Source organism: Phyllobates terribilis, unplaced genomic scaffold (assembly GCF_046119375.1).
Source record: "Phyllobates terribilis strain yellow unplaced genomic scaffold, ASM4611937v1 Scaffold_4__5_contigs__length_816908805, whole genome shotgun sequence".
NCBI lineage: Eukaryota > Metazoa > Chordata > Amphibia > Anura > Dendrobatidae > Phyllobates > Phyllobates terribilis.
In genome coordinates this window covers 660333187-660353901 of record NW_027362764.1, presented here as the reverse complement: position 1 = coordinate 660353901, position 20715 = coordinate 660333187, and the positions used below count along the sequence as shown (strand labels likewise).

General features: G+C 40.6%; 1 protein-coding gene across 2 annotated transcripts in view; it reads right to left on the bottom strand.

Moving 5' to 3' along the window:
* LOC141264476 (uncharacterized) overlaps positions 1 to 20715 on the bottom strand; it is a 497614-nt gene that overhangs the window by 438339 nt on the left and 38560 nt on the right. For both annotated transcript variants that reach the window (XM_073676751.1, XM_073676752.1), the window contains exon 3: positions 2440 to 2523. In XM_073676751.1, coding sequence (XP_073532852.1) covers positions 2440 to 2523 — 84 coding nt within the window. The remainder of the gene's footprint in view (positions 1 to 2439; positions 2524 to 20715) is intronic.

The window sequence follows — 20715 nt, the reverse complement described above, 5'->3', positions numbered from 1 at the left end:
CAGCTTTTACAAAGGAAATACTTGATTTTATTTCAATCGTTTTATAATCATACAGAGCCGTCTGTGTTGTGTTCTGCGCAGGCTCTTTTAATTCTTCCCATTGACTAAACCTCTGTATAATTCTCATATAGCATCATTTATTTAAGGAGAATGACTTGAATATATTGTTTGCTCAAAGTAATAACGTTCCCATTTATTCCAGATATCACTGGAATTACCCATTTACATTGATCCTTTGAGATTACATCAGCAGGGAATTTCTAATGATAATGGGCGCCTTCATTGGCAGGACATGGGTTGTTTTATGCCAGCTTGTATATGTAGTCTGTTGAGGGGTCTGTAGGGCGAATATGCAGTATTGAAATTCAATGGTTTAGAAAAGAACAATGTTATTTTGGAAATCAAATCTAATCAACTTTCTTATATTCTCTAGAGGTGATTTGTACTTGCAGATATAAAGAGAATCAACTTTAGACCTACCCAAACAGAACATAGGGCCGTCGTCAACATTAGACCTACCCAAACAGAACATAGGGCCGTCGTCAACTTTAGACCTACCCAAACAGAACATAGGGCCGTCGTCAACTTTAGACCTACCCAAACAGAACATAGGGCCGTCGTCAACATTAGACCTACCCAAACAGAACATAGGGCCGTCGTCAACATTAGACCTACCCAAACAGAACATAGGGCCGTCGTCAACATTAGACCTACCCAAACAGAACATAGGGCCGTCGTCAACTTTAGACCTACCCAAACAGAACATAGGGCCGTCGTCAACATTAGACCTACCCAAACAGAACATAGGGCCGTCGTCAACATTAGACCTACCCAAACAGAACATAGGGCCGTCGTCAACATTAGACCTACCCAAACAGAACATAGGGCCGTCGTCAACTTTAGACCTACCCAAACAGAACATAGGGCCGTCGTCAACTTTAGACCTACCCAAACAGAACATAGGGCCGTCGTCAACATTAGACCTACCCAAACAGAACATGGGGCCGTCATCAACATTAGACCTACCCAAACAGAACATAGGGCCGTCGTCAACATTAGACCTACCCAAACAGAACATGGGGCCGTCATCAACTTTAGACATGAAAATACAAGGTAATGGCTACTTGTATGGCCCCAAAGCCCTGCTCTGGGGCTGAGAAATGTTATTGTAAGAGCATATGCTAAAGAGGGGTAGGAGTGGATTGGAGGGTGGGCCGATGAACAGCAAGTGCATCAGTCTCCTTCATTAATTTCCAGAAGGTGCCACCATTCCTCTCCTTGAGTGACAGCTCTACTCTCCACTGGTCAAACTAATGCAACACAGGGCAAAGCTGTAATTCAAGGGGACGAAGGTGGCGCAAATCGGAAGTAATGAAAAATGCACTTCGACTCTCATTAGCATATATATTCAGTATGGGATTGTATGGCTTTGGGGCCATACAAGTATCTATTACCTTGTATTTCCAAGGCCTAGATGACATTTATTCTGGTATGAAGAAATACTACTGATCACAGATTCCCTTCAAGATTTTCCAAGTTAATGACGGCTTTGAGAGCTTTTCGACGTACAAAAATCTGGTCTTAAAAATGTTTTCTTAAGTTCAAAAGTTATCCCCTATCCATGCCTCTCCATTCATTATTAATGGGACCACCGAAGGTTGCCGAGCAAAGCATTAGAATGAATGGAGAGGTAGTGTGCATGATCGACCACCGCCTTATTCAACCAGGGCTCGTCAGAGTCACAGTTCTTGGGAATGGTGACCCCACCGATAGGAATGTTATCACCTATACTGTGGACAGGGGATAACTTTTAAACTTGAGAAAACACCTTTAAGGCCGGAATTTTTGTAGGTCGAAAAGCCCTCAAAGCAGTCATGAACTTGGAAAAAAACATGTTGTGAATTTGGCCTATGGGATTGTCCCCGATGATCAGCTGTAATTTAGGGAGGGGTGAAAATTTTGCAGCAATTGCTCAATTTCTCTGTAGAGCCATCACAAAGGAAATTTAAAGGGGATGTCTACTATTTTTATATTAATCACTAGACAGTCTAAATATGCATCAAATTTATCATCCAGCATGAGCCACTTAATTTGGTGCATGTTTAGACTGTCTACATTTACACTTTCAACTCCCCATTGTTAAAAATCAAACTTGTAGCCCAGCAGGTTGGATTCCTGTATCATATACATGTTTCTCTAGTGCTTACGCTCACATTATTATAAACAGAAAATATGCATTTTTGGCTGTTTGGAAGCAGAAGGGAAAATGGTTTTTCTACTTGGCACACATCATGTAGACATTACAAAAGGTAACAGAAACCATAAACAATCACAACAGGATCCCTAATTATAGATGTATATTTTAGGTACTTACACTGCCAAGGAATAAGGAAATAAAAAGCAAAGGTTAATACAAAACAGGCAATTAAAATTGATTACCTCATCATAACATGCAGAGTACTGGTTTTGAGCTTTTAATAGTTCCTTCTGTAGGGCCTCACATTTGCTTTCTTTGTTGTGTATCTAAGGAGAAACAGTTATAGAAAACATTTCAATGGAAACAACTTGAACAGCGCCGACGACAAGTTCTCTACTCTCCAAATTACTAAAGGTAGAGTAGGAAATATAGAGCAATGTCAAACCCGTTATTTCTACCGCCGCAGACGGGCTCTAATAACAGCTGCTCGAGGTGCAATTTTACAGTCATTTTTCACATGATCTTTGAACACACTTACGGTTTCAGAGCGAGGGCACTCCGGCCATATTGGTACGGAAATATATAGCGAGCGTTAAGTGATTGGCTCCATGTTAATGGGGAGCGAGCACGAATGCACGTTGGGGTGAATGAGGCATTCATGTGATTTCAACATTTGCTGCACCTTGCGCGATATGAAGGATTTCAATTTCATCATTTTCTAAACACAGAAAAATGTATCTCTCCAATTCAGAATATTGAATGTCTTATGGAAAGTGAAAGGTCATTTGTAACTGTCCAAAGGATTGATGGAGTTAAGATACCTCCTTGACCTTCACCCTGTGCTCATAAAAAACAGTTTCAGATGACGGAGCACGGGACAGTTTTTTTTCCTCTTGCCAGAAATGTCGGTTCCTATTCTCTTATTGCGGCGCTGATTTGTTATCTGATATTTTTCATAATTGTATGTCAACATTTAATTACTGTGTGTCTTCCCTCATTAAAAAGCTAACTGTCATCTAATACTGCTTAGCAACGTTCGCTGTTTACACTAATTCATGCAATTCTGTCTGCTCCCTGCCATCTTTCTCCATCACGATCAGCGACATAATTGCTTTAGATGCCATTACAAACAGCCAAGGTCACTGCCTTCAAAAATATATATTCCAATTATATATTAGTTAGAAGGAATGCCTGGAACAAGCTCCCGGCCTTTGTTTAACATTGAAAAGAATCTAACACCTTGAAAATAACAGCGCAATAGTAACATGCACAATGCAAAAAACAAAGGCAGCAAGGACATAGATAACAGACTTAACTAAAAGTTTATTAACTAGTATACTAAAAATGACACCACTGAAACCGCACGACGCAAGAGGCGAATACACCAGCGGCCGCGATGCAGGCACTTAGTGGCATTCATGCAAGGTGCCCTTTATTAGGTAGAGCCCACTACATTATTTTTCTTAGTCTAGTTAATATTTCTTTTTTGTGGGGAAAAAATGGTTATTTTCTTGTTTCAAATTAGAGCTCATGTATTTATTTTTTGCAGGTCTTATTTAGGAAAATGGCATAAACAGAACAAAAGACTTGAAAAAAAAAGTATTGCAATAGTACCTGGCATCTATATTAAATGTGTCATGTCATGCCATATGTCTAATGCTGGAACATATTGGTCCTGAAATATAGGAGAATATACAGGCTCTTGGCACATCTCTCTGCAATGTGGCTTGGGATGGGGGTGATCTAAAAATACAGAGTAAAGCCAACAGCAGAGTGCAGCAAACCGGACATTTACTTACAAAGACAAAATAGTCCATATAATGGGCTAAAGCCCTAGGTAAGCGGCAAGCATGGGTTAGGATAGTTGTGACTGCTAAAGGCATAAAGGATGCAAAAAGGACAAATGATAGCAGATGGTTTGTGTTGCTCACATTTTTAATAGGAGCTGATATGCAGCATATTGTAGTGGCCACTAAACAGTGTAGGGATTTGCAGTGCTCCACTCCGTACACGGATTACATCCGGCTGCCACAGGTGATAACAGCTGATCAGTGGGGATTCCAGGTGTCAGACCAAGGATAATCAATATCCCAAGGATAATCAATATAAAAATACTGGATCAGATGTAAGGTTGCTGGCAACCAATGATTGAAGCATGGATCCAGATCTGGTTAAGATTTGTCTGGACCTCCCCTATAAAATTATCTTCCATGTGAGATGTTATTTTAAAGGAATTGACTGAAATCAATATATTTTTTAACTTACAAGTCTACAGGGCAAAGATCATCCAGTATCCAGACCTCTGACATGTTATACTGGAGTGCATGTGGTCACCATCTGATCTGTCACAAGATTTGAAATAGATCTCTTAGACCGGATAAGACTGGTGTGCTAACTTTGAATTTTCTGGTTAGAATAGCTATATATTCCTTTCTGAAAGTCAATCTCCACCCATCTAGCCTGACTGACAGTTCCTCAGTGTCCCTACTGCAGCTGAAAAAGTGTTCAGCAAAAGCTGAATACTTTTTTTTTTTCGTTTTTCTCACAATAGTCCAGTTTTGTAATATTGTGGATCTGTCAGTGAATCTCTCAGCTGTGTATACGGCATTATGTTAGTACAGCATACTACTCATACACTTCCACACTGCGATCAGTCAAATGACACAAAACTGTGCCCTTAGAGAGGATGTTTTATTTTTCCTAAACTTTCCACATAATGAAATAGTGACTGCAGAAGCAATTTTTATTATTTGGTTCCTCCTCTCCGTTGCGGAGATATTAGAATCTAAACTTGAAAGGCAAATTTATGATAAACCCTACAGGACATTAGCAAAGATTCGTCTCTGAGGGGCATGCAATTCTTTCCTTGCATGATGTTGACCAATAATAAGCAGGAGGCGTCATGTAGGGGAAAATAAGAACATCCCCAGAAGGTCAGTAGAACATGCTTTCTCGTGTGAGATATGTAATAGAAAACAACCCTGATCTCTGTTCAGCTACTGTATAGAGTAGAGCAGAGCTGGGAGTCTTAAACACCTCCGGCTTTCTCATGGCATTCAGTGTGGGGTGTTATTACAAACACATATAACTTTAATTTCACGGCAGCCAGTTGTGGGGTGAGGTGGAGGGGGAAAGCAGACCTGAGTATCATTACAAACACCTCCAGCATTCATCTTACAGCAGTCAGTCTTTGGAAAGTAGGGTACAGCAGACCTGGGTGTTATTATAAACACATATAACTAAGTTAACGGCAGGCAGTGTGGGGGGAAGGTGGAGTGAGAAAACAGACCTGAGGATGATTACTAACACCACCAGCTTTCATATTACAGCAGTCAGTTTGGGGAGCTGACAACACTGTGAGAGGAGAGCTGCTTATAGCTGCAATAGCTGTTTGTTATGACACTCGGCTAAGCTGTACATCTCTTCTTGCACATTAGCTGCCATCAGATGAAAGCTGGTGATCAGGGTGAGAGCAAAGTTGTATGTCATTACATCACACAAGAGACAGAATGTTTTTCTAACCAACTGGGAGCATGATCTTTTTTCCCCTGCATGATGTCTCATGCTGATGATTGGTCAACGTCATAAAGGGAAAAAAGTTACAGTGTACCATAAATTATAATTAAATTTTACAAGCTAATATTTCTACAGCAGAAAGGAGAAATTAAAAATTAAAAACTACATTTTATTCAGCCCCGCATCTACTCTTCCAGGATGTTGCCAGATTAACATACTCAACTGGTGAAAGGCTCACTTTAAGCTAATAGGAGTGAATGAGCATTACGGCTTAAAAGTCTCCTCACCTTGGCATGTCAGGCTTGACATGTCACTCTCCGCAAGTAGAAATGTTACCCCTTGGATCCCAGTCAGACGCCTCTCACTCAGCCAAACCAGATCTCACACTTTGCACTGACGAGGGGCAGTACCCCGAAACACAACGTCTGCAAATTGAGATTCTGGTTTTGGCTTTTATCCCAAGTCATGTGACAAGGCTCGTCAATATTGACTTTTAGGATAGCTACTTCCTATAGGTGACACTAGAGTTCTAGTCCTCTTCCTCTCTGAAGAGACAATTTGGACTATCTGAAAAACAGTATGCGGACCATAAATGGAGCAGGAAATTTAGCCAACAGAACCACTATAATTGTTAAATATTTACTAATTTGTCACATACCCAAAAATTATGAACTGCCTCTAATAAGCTGCTTTGCCATAGCTCGATATGATTTAGTTTATTTTTATATTATTATACAATATCTTTAAACAATTAATGTTATATCTGGTTGAAAAGAACTGCAGGCAAATAGTAATACGTCAGCTAAATATAAGCGCAACTCCTTCACACTCCATGATATACACGTCATGAAGCATGTCAGGGACTATGGAACGTGCTCAGAAGCCGAGCCCACACCACACAGGGCAGATGTGTTCCTAACAGCAGTGATCGGTGTGCCTGCGGACTGCTCCAGTTAAAATCTTAAATGCCACTGTCAATCGCTGACACCGGCAGTTAAGTGCTGTGCTCCAACCTAAGGATTTGTTCAGGTGCCAATTGGCCCCCAAGCAACACAATCGCAGGGAGTCGATGGGTTCCTATGACTGCTTGGCACCAGCTGAAGGCCCCCCGTTCCTATCATGTGATCTCTGTTGTGACATCCATGAGCATCATAGAAGACTGCCAATTTTACTATATAAAGCAATATTATAGTAGTGCTGTATATAGTACAAGTGATCAAATAATTGCAAGTTCAAGCTCCCTAAGGGGACCAACAAAAAAAGTAAAAAGTAGAAAAAAGTTTTAAAAAAATATACAAATGTCAAATCATGCCCTTTTCCCCAGTTATCAATAAAAAATGTAAAGAATAAAAAATTTATATATGTACATAGTTGGTGTCAATGTGTCCAGAAAAGCCATATTTATCAAAATATAAAATTAATTAATCCGATCAGTAAATGCTTTAAAGAGGAAAAATTAAAAAATACCAGATTTAGTAATCAAAACACAATATGCACCCCAAAATTGTAAAAATAAAAACATCAACTCAACTCATCACACAAAAAAACAAGCCCCCTGGTGGCACCATTGATAGTACTATACAAAAATGTTATGGGCCTCAAAAAATGACACAAACGACATTTTTTTTTTTTCAACAAAATTCAGGTTTTTTTAAACCAATAAAAAGTAAAATAGCCATATGCGTTTGGTAACTCCGTAATTGTACTGAAGTGAAAAATCATGTTTCCAGGTAATTTTTATTGCATAATAAAAATAAAACCCAAAAAACAATGACAGAATTGCATTTTTTTGGGGGGGGGGGGGGAACAATTTCACTACATTTGGAATTTTTTTTGCCATTTTACTTTACTTTATTAAGCTAATATAAATGGTGTCATTCAAAAATACGCCTCATCCCACAAAAAGCAATCTCTCATACGCCCGTGTTAATGCACGAAAATTGACTGAATCCGTAAGAGGTTAAAATACAGTTTTACAAGATATAATAACTATTTATAAAAGGTTTAGGAAGAAATATAACTTATTTATTCATTTACTTACTCATAAGATGTTCTAACCAAATAGCAATTACCGGTAAATGGGTTGTCCACTACTTTTAATATTTGTCCAATATATTTTTATGCTTAAAATAAGGATCTTTGTACATACCTTGCATTGCAGTTACTGCCTGTGAGCAGCGCTATCGCTGGCCGCTCACAAGCATCATGTGACCTGCCGCTGATGTCATGTCAAGTGAGGCGTAACATCAGTGACGCGGTCCCAATGGTGGATGCTGGGTTGTGGGTGGGGTTACCCCGCACGTCACACCTAGCATCCGCCGCGCGCTTTCTGAATGCATCAGGAGAGGGAAAACGCGCGGTGGATGCCGGGTGTGATGTGCGGGGTAACCCCACCCACAGCCCAGCAGCCACCGGCGGAACACAGAAGAGAGAGACCCTCGGCTGCAGCCGGAACTTGACGTGACATCAGCGGATGTCAAAGCCGGCAGCAGCGGGGGGTCACCTGATGCCTGTGAGCGGCCAGCGATAGTGCGCTCACAGACAGTAACTACAAAGATACTTATTTTCAACATAAAAATAGAATGGCCAATTATTAATAATAGTGAACAACCCCTTCAACCTATCATAAAAGGATTTTTGATCAACTCTGTTTTTTTTAGAAGACTTGTCACGAGGTCAGAAGTGGCCAGTTTCTGCTCTTGTTTTAGTCGTCCCACTGCTCCCTTAAGTAATCTGTTGGTTTGTTTTTTAAAGTCTGCCATACTTCTGCCAAGATTGAAGCCTTTTTATTTAGTGCTACTTTTATATTATTTTCTAAGAGGGCGGTGCTCCCATAATTCTCTGAAGACATGTCTTTAGGCTGTTCAGCATTGTTACCCAGTGATCACCGCCCTTTTCAAAAAGACTAGAAAATAAATGAAAAGGCCTACCTTATTTTACGGACTATAAGACACACCGGACAATAAGATACACCCCAAATTTTGGATAGGAAAAACATTTTTTTTAAATAAAATGGGAGTCTGCCTTCTAGTCTAAATTTACAGTAGCTTACCGGGGGGAGGGGAAGCGGCGGTGGAAGGCACACTTCAACTGTCTGGATATCAATGAATAAAACTGTCCATTAAGGGCCAAAAATATAAGAAGATAAAACAAAGACAATCTTAAATATGTGATACCCTTGAACTGCTAACTAAAGTAAAACAAAACTGGTGACAAACCTCGAGCAAAGGTTTATTTTGATTCACCACTGAAAGTTTTTTTCTGACGGCGGTCCTCACCGTCTTTGTTTACAAGCGACTAGCATGTGACCACTGCAATCATTTAGTGGCCATAGCAGTCACGTACCATACTACTGTTTTCACGGCTCACAAAATCCGGGAGGTCCCACCCGAGTGTTAAAGATGGATGTCCGGGAGAAAGAGGAGGTGTGAATCCCTTTTTTTTTGTTAACTTGCATCTCATGTCAAATTTGGATAATCCATGTAAGGCTAATTTCTCACTCAGTCTTTAAATACGTTTTTGGAGCAGATCCACTCCAAAATCTTCAAACATCACTTCAAAAATATTTAGAAAACTTTTCCTATTTATTCCTTTGACATTAATATGAGAAGTATTCTGAGGTTTTGAAAAGCACCTAGTGAAAAAAAAACTGCATGTCACTTTTCTGAAGGGAATCCTGATGCAATCAGCTCCAAACTAGGCATTGTAAAATCAAAAGGCTGCAAAAAAAAACTCTTCAGGAAAAGAAAAACTCATCCAATAACTACCCCAAAAAGAAGCATTTCTTGAAGTGGTTTCCACTTAAAAAACTGGGCACTTCTGAATGCCTCAAAAAACTCCTGGTGAACAGCCTAAACTTTATGGATTGGAGAACTTCTTCCTTTAGTTTTGAATTTCAGCGGAAACTTGGTTGCCCAGTTTGTCCCGAAGAAAGTACCAGCTATATTTATTGTTATTTATAGGAAAATAAAAGAAATTGCAAATTATGGCTGAGAACTATGGTCTATGATGCTTCTAGTGAGGTATAAACCGGGTAATTTAAATAAATGAAGCCTAAAATGTCCACAGAACAAGAAAAGTGGCATCACTATCCATTCTCATAACTACATTAAGAAGCATTTCAATTAATGACCTTAACCTGGATTTCCAGCTAGTTGAATTACTACACCACGCTGTAAAACAGTCATCCCCTTGTCTGAACAGCTTAGAGCACCCCAAAAAGAAGAGACTTCCATTAAACAGAAGTGCAGAAGGAGTGAACATGGCCACCATTGTTATTATGTGCCTGTCAGCTGCTTTCTGCTTATTTAAAGCAGAACGAAGAAAAGATCATTGCAGATCATTCCACTAATCCCTATTTTATTCCAGTATTTCAAAACCTGAAAAATGTTTATCCAACTGCATGTCATTTCGAACTTCACATTCTAATACAATGAAATGTCTACGTTGGTATTTCTGTCGAAATCTGGCAGCGGCGACGACTATAAAGCAAAATGAATGTCAGCGATAATTAACACTGACAGAGAAGGAAACACGGAAAAAGTAAACAGTGGTTAAATTGTGTTTTTTTGCACAATACATTAAAGTTGCTAAGTGCCGAGGACACTTTCTATGGCTCGAGTCGGGATGATGTATTTCCAAGAAAATGCTACTAAGAGAGTTAAGCATCAGGAAACCATTAGATGGCAGTTTTCAGTAGTTTCAATCCCACAATTTGATTTTTAAATGATGAAACATTCAATAAATGAAATGACTTTGCGCAAACATATACGTGGAATAAATTATTTCAAATGAAAGCATGGAAGCTATTTGTTCAGCTGCTCCAGCGGTTGGAAGGTTAAGAACAAAAGCTATTATTGTTCAGTGTATTTTTTCGCAGGAAATAGACAGTGGCAAAGATACAGAAGTTCAACACATGAGATCAGAGACACAGTTTTCATAGTAGACTCAAAACAGATGTTGGAGAGACGTGTGATCTTTACAGAAACTATTAGTTATGTTTTCTTTTCAAAGTGTAGCACGTTAACGGGATCGTGTACCTGGTTAACCACTTCACCGCTCGCGAGACCTGGAGGCGTTAAAGGGTTAAACATTCTTGTATAGCAAATAAATATAAAACAAGACAAAAAAAAAAAGAAAGTAGGAAAGTTATTTGTACAGCACGCCCTGCTTACTCAACACGAAAAGTACAGGCATTTATGAAACCCTATCATTTAATTACAGCCTGCACATTTCTTTAAACACGTTTTCCATTATACATAATAATTTGCTTGAACCACCAGCCCAGTAATTACAGCGATTTCATCCAAAATTAAGTTTTGAAACTATTTTGCAGACTTTATAAATAATGATGTCTAAACCAGTGTTTTTATAAAATTGTGCCTTTCGTTAAATGACCTTATTGTAGCCTAGGTAGGTTTCAAAGGAAATTCACTTTATTACAAAGACTCCATTGGGACCTGTTATTTACCCGCACTTGTATGTATAGTCAGAAGTCTTCACTTAGAAACCTTCATTTTTTTCCTAATTCAGATGCTTTCTTTACCCTTGTCACACTCGCTGTCACTTCTATGTCGCGTAAACAAGTGTACGAGGAAGTTTGACGAGCACTAATGACCTGAACAAGGACTTACAGCACTTAGCAGCCTAATATGGCTATGTATAAAGATGCAATGGCACAAACACTGCATATGGAAATGTGAACTGTCCAATTCCACGTACTTATTTTCTATCTCCACCTTTCTCTGACTCATGTAAAGCCAGAGCTGTCCAACAACGAAGACCGGGATGGAGATAGATGGAAAACAAGTAGGTGGAAAGTCCACTGAACTGCTAGGCCAAGCCAAGGGTGCATCAAGCACCTCTGCTTGATTTGAGCAATCATTTTATCCTGATAGACTCCTAGAAAAGGCCTTTGTAAAAAATTTAAAAAGAATGAGTGCATTCTACTGTAAGAAGGTTTTTGTTTTTTTTACAGGGCAGATTTCAGTCCATAACTGGTGCCAATCAGCAATAAAACATGTTGTATCCTTGCAGACTGTATGGGAACAAATAATAGTTGTTATGATTGCTTACTTGTATACTGTTCACATCACATCACCCGTTTGCACAAGGGACATGTGCTCTCGACAATGATTATTTTTTAGGTCACATAAAAAGATTCCATCACACGATGCTTGAACAAACTGATCATCGGCTGATCACAGTCTAGTTTACATGATCAGGAAATGAAAACTTTTTGGAATAACTGTTCGGTCAATTATCAGCTTGTGTAAAAGTCAGTGTGTATTGGGAGTGTATGTAGGGTTTGCTCGAAACAGAGCACACTAAAATACCAGCATGTTGTCTCCTTTGGAGACAAATAACGTTATTGATGGACATCTCCCTTCATGTTTGCGAGTGCCTCAGGAGCACATCTATATTACTTCTCTAGAACAGCTAGTCTTTTATGGAACACTATAGGACATAGAAGTAGACTACACTAATTAAATTAGATGTATAGTATCAAATCTCTGCCAATTTATTCCTCTAGACACTTTTATTCACAAGTATGATCCAGATGTAGGCTAGGGTAGGATAGACAAAGGTCACACGACCGTTTTTCTTTCATTCGAGAAAATCGGTATGATTAAGATAATAATACTCTGATCAAAGTCTAATCAGAGTGTTATCCGATTTTTTTCCATGGACTCAGATATGAATGGCCCAGTACCATCCGATAATTGAATGTAACTTGTGCGTGCTGTCATTTTTTTCCTTGGATCGACTTTTTTTGCCTGAGGAAAAAAAATCGGACATGTGCATGGCACCATTGAATAACATGGGGATAGGTGCCATCCGCCAAACGACGGATAGCACTTGTCCAATTTTTATGGTCGTGCGCACAAGCCCTTATTGCCTAATCTGACCAGCCATTTCTTCTTACTAGATCTCTTCGAAAAAAAGTAGAAATGCACAACTCTTTGTAGAAGACATCTTGCTCATGAGAACGGGGTCTACCACCCTTAGAAATCAGCCCCTGTGTTAACAATTTACTGGCAATTTTTGCAAAAAAAATCACATTCCCAATGGAGGTTAAAGGGACATAAACAAAAAAAACTTTATAATTAAAAAGGAGACATATCAGCTCATTTCACTGCTATCCATGGTTTTGTCAACTGCCATATTTCGACAAAGGTAAAAAAAAAAACATTGTATTTGATGGGATTTTTTTGGCACTATTTTGACCCACATTTATCTATTTCAGTGGAAAATAGTATGTGTGTTTTGCATTGAAGTTTTACGTTGAAGTAAATGAAACGTGAAAAAAGATAATATATCAGATTACAATTCTGTGTAAATATATGTTTTACTATGGCAGCGGATGTCCATGAAAAGTCCCTGCAAAATATAAAGTGAATATTGTAACACCAGTGGGCCTGAGATTACATTGAATATAAATGTTTAAATCACATTAAGTAATGATATGCAAATAGTGAAATGTGAGTTTCCATGTTACAATAGAAACTAAGTTGGAAGATTGCTGCTCCCCAGAAAACATTACAAAATAGATAGATGAGCCTTATGTCATCTCCTGGAACAAGAATATCCTTCAATAACAAAGGTGATATCCTGCAAATCTGAAATTATGGCCTTTCATGGAGCCCGAGTATTTGTAAAAGAATATGAAAAGATTTACAAGCTTCAAGACAATTTACTGTGTAATTTCAGCTTTCAAACAGACTCTGTAATTTTGTTCTCAATCCACATGTAAATGAACAGTTTAGCCAACGTTACAGATGGAATGACTCTGCCCTCTCTGCTCTTAAAATGATTGAGGTACTAATGAAAGGTAAAGGCTAATACTCTTTAAAATGTTATTATAAACAATCTTGTACATAAGAAAGCTAAAGTATTAAGTGCAGACTGAGCACAGTATAAATATACAAGTAAAATTATTGGACTTTAACAGTGTAGATGTATGTGCCAATCATGGTCATTATTTGGTTCCTTAAAGCGGTCCTATAAAGGGAACCTGTCCCCTTGTTTTCAGCATACTGGCCCCAGTGTGCGGTTATAACAAGTTTTTGCCAAAGAAAAGCTCCCCAGTATTAGGTTTAAAAAAACACTTTATATCATTAGGGGATCCCCTCACATACCACATATCAAATCCCGCGAGTGCGCACTGCCCATCCGCTCCCTGGGCATGCACACTGACTCTGGGTGAACAGCCCCAGCTTCATTGTCAGCTGTGCGCATGCGCCGGAGCCACTCTGTGCCAGTGGCTACATGACGTGTGAGCGTGCACGCTATGTGCGTCACTGTGTTCCTCCTCCACTCTGAGCGCATGCGCACAGCTGACATGAAGCTGGGGCTGTACACTCAGTCAGTGGGCATGCCCGGGGAGCGGATGAGTAGTACGCACTCGCGGGATATACTGCGTGGTTGCCAGGACTTCGGGCCAGTCAAGGCAATGAAATGCAATGCTGTGGGTGCGCGTTATTTCAAAAGTCTGTGACTGAAAAGATAAAGTCGCCACCCCTATGACTAAAAGAAAAGGCAAGTGAGGGGATCCCCTAATGATATAAAGTGCTTTTTTTAAACCTAATACTGGGAGCTTTTCTTGGGCAAAAACTTGTTAGTGAGGCACATTGCATCACTAACCGCATACTGGGGTCAGTGTAATAGCTAAAAATGAAGCGACAGGTTCTCTTTAAGATACAAAGTGTAACCATCGTTTTAATTTTTATATTTTATATATCAATAGTACACATGAAAATAAGCAACTTTGTAATATATCTTATCAGAGAAATCTACTTCTTTCCTCCTCCAGGACTGATCATTCATTTTCAAAATTCTCAATTCTCAGGTCAATGTAAATACTTTTATGCCCAAAAATGACAAAATTATTTTAGGAGTGATACCTTTAATGGCGAACCAGAAAAAAAATCTATAATTGCATTGAAGTTTTACGTTGAAGTAAATGAAACGTGAAAAAAGAGGATATATCAGATTACAATTCTGTGTAAATATATGTTTTACTATGGCAGCGGTTGTTCCATAAAAAAATCCGTGCAAAATATAAAGTGAATATTGTAACACCAGTGGGCCTGAGATTACATTCAATATAAATGTTTAATCACATTAAGTGATTGCAAATAGTGAAATGTGAGTTTCTATGTTACAATAGAAACTAATTCTGGTTTTCCATTAAAGGTATCACTCCTAAAATACTTTTGTCATTTTTGGGCATAAAAGTATTTACATCGATTTTTCTGGCTAACGCGGTACCACAATATAACTTTGTATTGTACATCAATTCTCAGGTAAAATCTCTATCCAATGAAGGCAGGTTTTTACATTACTGAGAAAGTAGATGGCAGCTGCTTCTATATTGATGGGAAAGAGGAGAAGGGAGGAATAAGATGCAGAGCTCATCCCTCCTCCTTTTTACATGGAATCTTACATAAACCAACTGCCATCTCCTATCTCAGTAATATAACAATCTGTCTTCACTGAATACAGATTTTACCTGAGAATTGAGAATTTTGAAAAATAAATATCAGTCCTGGCAGAGAAAGAAGCAGATTTCTCTGATAAGATATATTACAAAGTTTCTTATTTGATTTCTGAACAAAAATTATAAAAATGTAAGATTTATTTTAGAAATCGTATGCATTTACAAAATAGCAATTAAAACAACGGTTACCTCTTTAAATATTCAAGCCCTTCCTTAGGCTAGGTTATCAATGTATGATCATTGGGGGTCTGACCTAGGGAACCATGCTGAAAAATAACTACGGTATTTTCACAATTCCATCAGTTTTATGGCATTTTTGAAGAAAGGCATAGCCTAATAAGCAGCCATATTCTTGCCATCAAAAATCCCAAGAGTAGTCTAACAAACCTCATTATAAATCAATGTGATCTGTCACGACTTGTCTGTACTTGAATGAAAGCAGATCTATGACACAGGCATGATGCTAGTGTGAATAAGGACTTGCATGAATATTGAAAGGGTATACATAAGTGTATCACTTAGTTGTTACATTATTTATGCTTAGGGGAAAATGTTCTTCGTTTCCGACCAGGCTCATTGGCTTTCAGTATAAATTGTTACCTGGCTATACAAACTGTATGGGAAAAGGAGCACAAAAGATCAATGAAGAGCTCTGTTACTGCATCTGTAAGTGAACATGATTAAACAGTGATTAAGTAAAAGGACATCATGCCAGGAAAGTAAAGATGGATATATACATGTTAATTTCCTAGACAAACTTAGATTTGTCTCCGTCCTTGAGGCAGTAGATTCATGAGAGTCTGCCTAAGCAGATGTGTTACTATCCTATGTATAGGAAGGTAATGTCAGACTTGTAAACCACAAGACAATTACTTGTATTGCTTACAACCACAAGCCGCAAACCCTCATATTCCAGCGCTCTCCTCTTCTGTGAGACTGAACAGCCTTTTCCCAATGGGTCTCTTTCATCCAGAAAAAGGATTTAGAACACAAACTATAAAGTCACAAATTTCACGAGAGGCAGGTAAGTGGAACCGGTAATAAGCAGAGAGAAGATCTGCACTCAGCGTAAGAAGGGTAATCAAGTTACTGGCTATTTATATCCATTATTGATAGCATCCACCCTGTTTGCTAATATGTAAGTCATACATGTTGTATATTGTAAGATCTTTTGGTTTCTCACATCAAAAATAGTGACGAGTGCAAGTGCTCGCAACTCAAGTTTGCCTAGGGTACTCGCGTATGTACCGAGTATCACAGGTAATCGAGCGACATGTTCGAGTTCCTGTGGCTGCATGTTTCGCAGCTGTTAGACAGCCCCAAAGCATGCGGGGATTGTCAGGCAATCCAAGCATGTTTTGTGGCTGTTTAACAGCCGCAAAATATGCAGTCGCGGAGACTCAAACATGTCACTCGAGCACCCGTCATACTCGGTCCATACGCGAGCACCCTAGGCAAACTCGAGTAACGAGCACTTGCGCTCATCATTAATCACAAACTGTTGAAATTTTCACACAAATACTGAGCCTCAATTTTTGAGAAATCGTCATACACCCGTAGATGCACCATATTCTTTAAAAGAATACTCCGCCTATAAAGGTGGATTGCACCATAAAGTTTTGGATGTCGGAGGTCACAACGATCATTTGATAACTGGATCATCTGGTGAAAACAATCACGTCTCTGTTAACCCCTTGGAGGAAGATTTTTCATTTTTTACACTTTTGTTTTTTTCCTCCTTGCCTTTCCAGATGTAACATCCCTGGCGGCGTGCTTGCATGGCTTACTATCTACAACCATGCAAGACTGCAATCTTACCTATCAGGCCAGGCTGCATACTTTGCTCCAGTACCTGCTGTTTGTATGTCTCTTGTCTGCTGGCTTAGGACGGCGGCGCTGTTGCTTCCTGGTTCTTAAAGCTACAGTGTGTGTAGTCCTAATGCGTCCCCAGCCTATTGCTGTGAGTCTCTGGATACTTAAACCCCCTCCACCCAGTAGGAGGTGCCTGAGCAACACTTTCTTACAGTGTGTTCTGTGCAACTGTGAGTTGCCAGGTCCTGTCCTGACTCTAGTCTGTTTCCGCCACCCTGGGGGCTGAGTACCCAGGGTCTCTACCTGTATCTCTGACTTCCAGTTTGTTTCCGCCACCCTGGGGGCTGAGTTCCCAGGCTCGTTCCTGTACCTTGTTCCCGGTTCAGTTCCTGTCTGACAGGGTCCTAGCCCGTTACCTGTTTGTCTCTATGTCCGAACCTTCCCTTTTCCTGCAGTGTCTGAACCTGCACCTAACTCCAACTCGTTGTCTCTGTTCTTCTGTTTGTGAGTTTTGTGTCCACTCGCTACTTCATTGTAAGTACCTTGTGTGTATCTGGTTCTGCTTGTCCCCTTTCCCTTCCTCCGTATCTACCTCCTGTGTTCTAACCATCTTCCTGTATTTTCCAGTCTGTTCCATGTGAACAGAGCCCTGTCCTGTCTGCCTGCACCTTCTGCTCGGTTCCGCTCTGCTTCTTCACCGCACCTGCGGTTCCGCTCTGCTTCTTCACCGCACCTGCGGTTCCGCTCTGCTTCTTCACCGCACCTGCGGTTCCGCTCTGCTTCTTCACCGCACCTGAGGTTCCGCCCTGCTTCTTCACCACATCTGAGGTTCCGCTCTGCTTCTTCACCGCACCAGCGGTTCCGCTCTGCTTCTTCACCGCACCAGCGGTTCCGCTCTGCTTCTTCACCGCACCAGCGGTTCCGCTCTGCTTCTTCACCGCACCAGCGGTTCCGCTCTGCTTCTTCACCGCACCTGCGGTTCCGCTCTGCTCGTTCACCGCACCTGCGGTTCCGCTCTGCTCGTTCACCGCACCTGCAGTTCCGCTCTGCTCGTTCACCGCACCGGCGGTTTTGCTCTGCTCTGCATGTTCACCACACCTGTGGTTTTGCTCCGCTCTGCTTGTTCACCACACCTGCGGTTTTGCTCCGCTCTGCTTGTTCCCCACACCTGCGTTTCAGCTCCACTCTGCTTATTCACCGCTCCGGCGGTTCTGCTCTGCTCTGCTTGTTCACTGCATCTGCGGTTTCGCTCTGCTCTGCTGTCCACCGCACCTGCGGCTCCGTTCCGGTGTCCCTGTCTGTACTGGTCCCTATCCTGCCTGCGTTCCTACCTGCCAGCACCCGCCTGTCCGCATACCAGCCGTGCCTGCCAGTGCCCACCTGTCTGCATGCCAGCCGTGCCTGCCAGTGCCCACCTGTCTGCATGCCAGCCGTGCCTGCCAGTGCCCACCTGTCTGCATGCCAGTCGTGCCTGCCAGTCCCCTCCTGTCTGCCTACCAGCCGTGCCTGCCAATACCCACTTGTCTTCATTCCAGCCATGCCAGCAAGTACCCACCTGTCTGTATGCCAGCCTAAACCTGCCTGTTCCTGCATTCCCTGGTGTGGGTCAACAACTGTGACCGGGTCTGACCTGGAGTAGCACCTGGTCCCTCTGCTCGGTTCCTCCCCGGTTCACAGAGTCGACTGAGCCGCCGTGTGACCTTGGTCGGACCGAGTTGATACTTAGTTGCGCCATTCCAGGCACTCCTCGGTTCATGGTCCAGTGAGATCACTAATCACACCTACGTCAGTCAGTCCGATCAAGTTGTAGTTTTGAATAACGGCATTCATTTTGCCATATAATATACGGAAAAATAAGAAAAGAAAAAATATATATTCTGCTGGTCAGTATGGTTAAAAAAACTAATCTGCGTCAGTCACCTTATTTTGAAAGCCATAATGTTTTCTATTGTTCAGAAGATAGAGTTGTATCGGGCCTTGTTATATAATGGGACAAGTAATTTTTATCAATACTATTTTGGGATGCAAAACACTTCATGATCCTTTTTTATCCATTCCTTTGGGAAACCAAAGTAATAAAAAAAAAAAAACAACAGCATTTTTTTCCCATTTTGGCATTCACTTCATGGGATAAATAATTTGATATTGTACTTTTTTGGCCATTTACAGAAGCGGCGATAAATACTTAAAAAAATTACATATTTCAGATTTCGCTATTTACATTTGGGAAAAAGGAGGATGATTTACACATTTGTAATTGTGGAGGTTTTTTATGCTTTTCTACATTTTTAATTACTCCCTTTTATGGACTTGAACTTGTAACCCCTATCCCCCTTTCCTAATCTCTTAAATGATACTGCCACAAATTGGTACAGGCAGCTAAGAGGTTAAACTATTGCAATCAGAGCTAGTTCCAAACGCAGCAGTTACTCTCCGATGCTGACTGTATAATACAGCCAGCATCCGCACTGTATTGAGAGGGCTCCGCTTCTGAACCCACTCCATTCAGCTACATTGTGTGCAGAATTATTAGGCAAGTTGTATTTTAGAGGACTATTTTTATTATTGATCAACAACTATGTTCTCAATCAACCCAAAAGACTCATAAATATCCAAGCTTAATATTTTTGGAAGTTGGAGTGGGGTTTTTTAGATTTGGCTATCTTAGGAGGATATCTGTTTGTGCAGGTAATGTTAGAACCCTCCTGTTAGTTTTTTTCTATTTTGTGGTCACGTGACCTGCTGCCTATTTATTTCAGCTCCGCCCTTCTGGCTTTGCTGGACTTCAGTTTTACTTTGACTCTTAATCTAGCCAGGTGCTTTGTACCTATCTCTATAGTTTGCTTGGTCCTTGGACTTCTAAGTATTTTTGTCTGTTTGTCTTTTTGCTCCGCTACCACTTCTGCAAGGAGGTGTCCAATTTTGTCCCAGTCCTTAGTACTTTTAGGGACCCCTCCCTTATATCTATAGGTCTGCGTTCAGACTAGCTGAGGACGAAGGCGGGTCTGTTCACAAGGAACAGGTTGCCCGCTGCATCGTAGGGAATCAGCTTAGTCCTATTGTAGGGACAGTTTTCCCATCTTTCCTTAGTCCTTGTAGCAGATCATAACAGTAAGTCCAGCCTAAAACCAAAGGAAAAAGGAAAAAATCCTGGGGAAAGAGATCCAGAGATCAGCATGGTGTCTGTTCAGGAATTGGCTCAACGCCTACAGGGATTGTCTCTTGAGGTGGCCGAGCTCCAGCAACACGTGAGTAGCTGTCCAGGAGCGCATTTTGTTGAACCAAAGGTAGGACTGCTTGATTTTTTTTTATGGTAAACAACAAGATTTTTTTTCCTTTAAAAATGCTTGTTTATTATATTTTCGTTTGAGACCCAGGTCTTCTGGGAATGAATCACAGCGCATTGGGTTTATCATGTCACTTTTGCAAAGGAACCGCAGGGATGGGCCTTTTCTCTCCAACCTAGTGATCCGTGTTTTAGATCAGTGGAAGATTTTTTTTCTGCTATGGGGTTGTTGTATGATGATCCTGATTGAGTCTCTTCTGCTGAGACACAACTGAGACGTTTAAAGCAGGGGTCAGGTGATGTTGAAAATTATTGTACACACTTCAGAAGGTGGTCTTCTGAAGTGAGATGGAATGATTCGGCGTTAAAATGTTTGTTTCTTGCTGGTCTAAGTGAAAGGGTTAA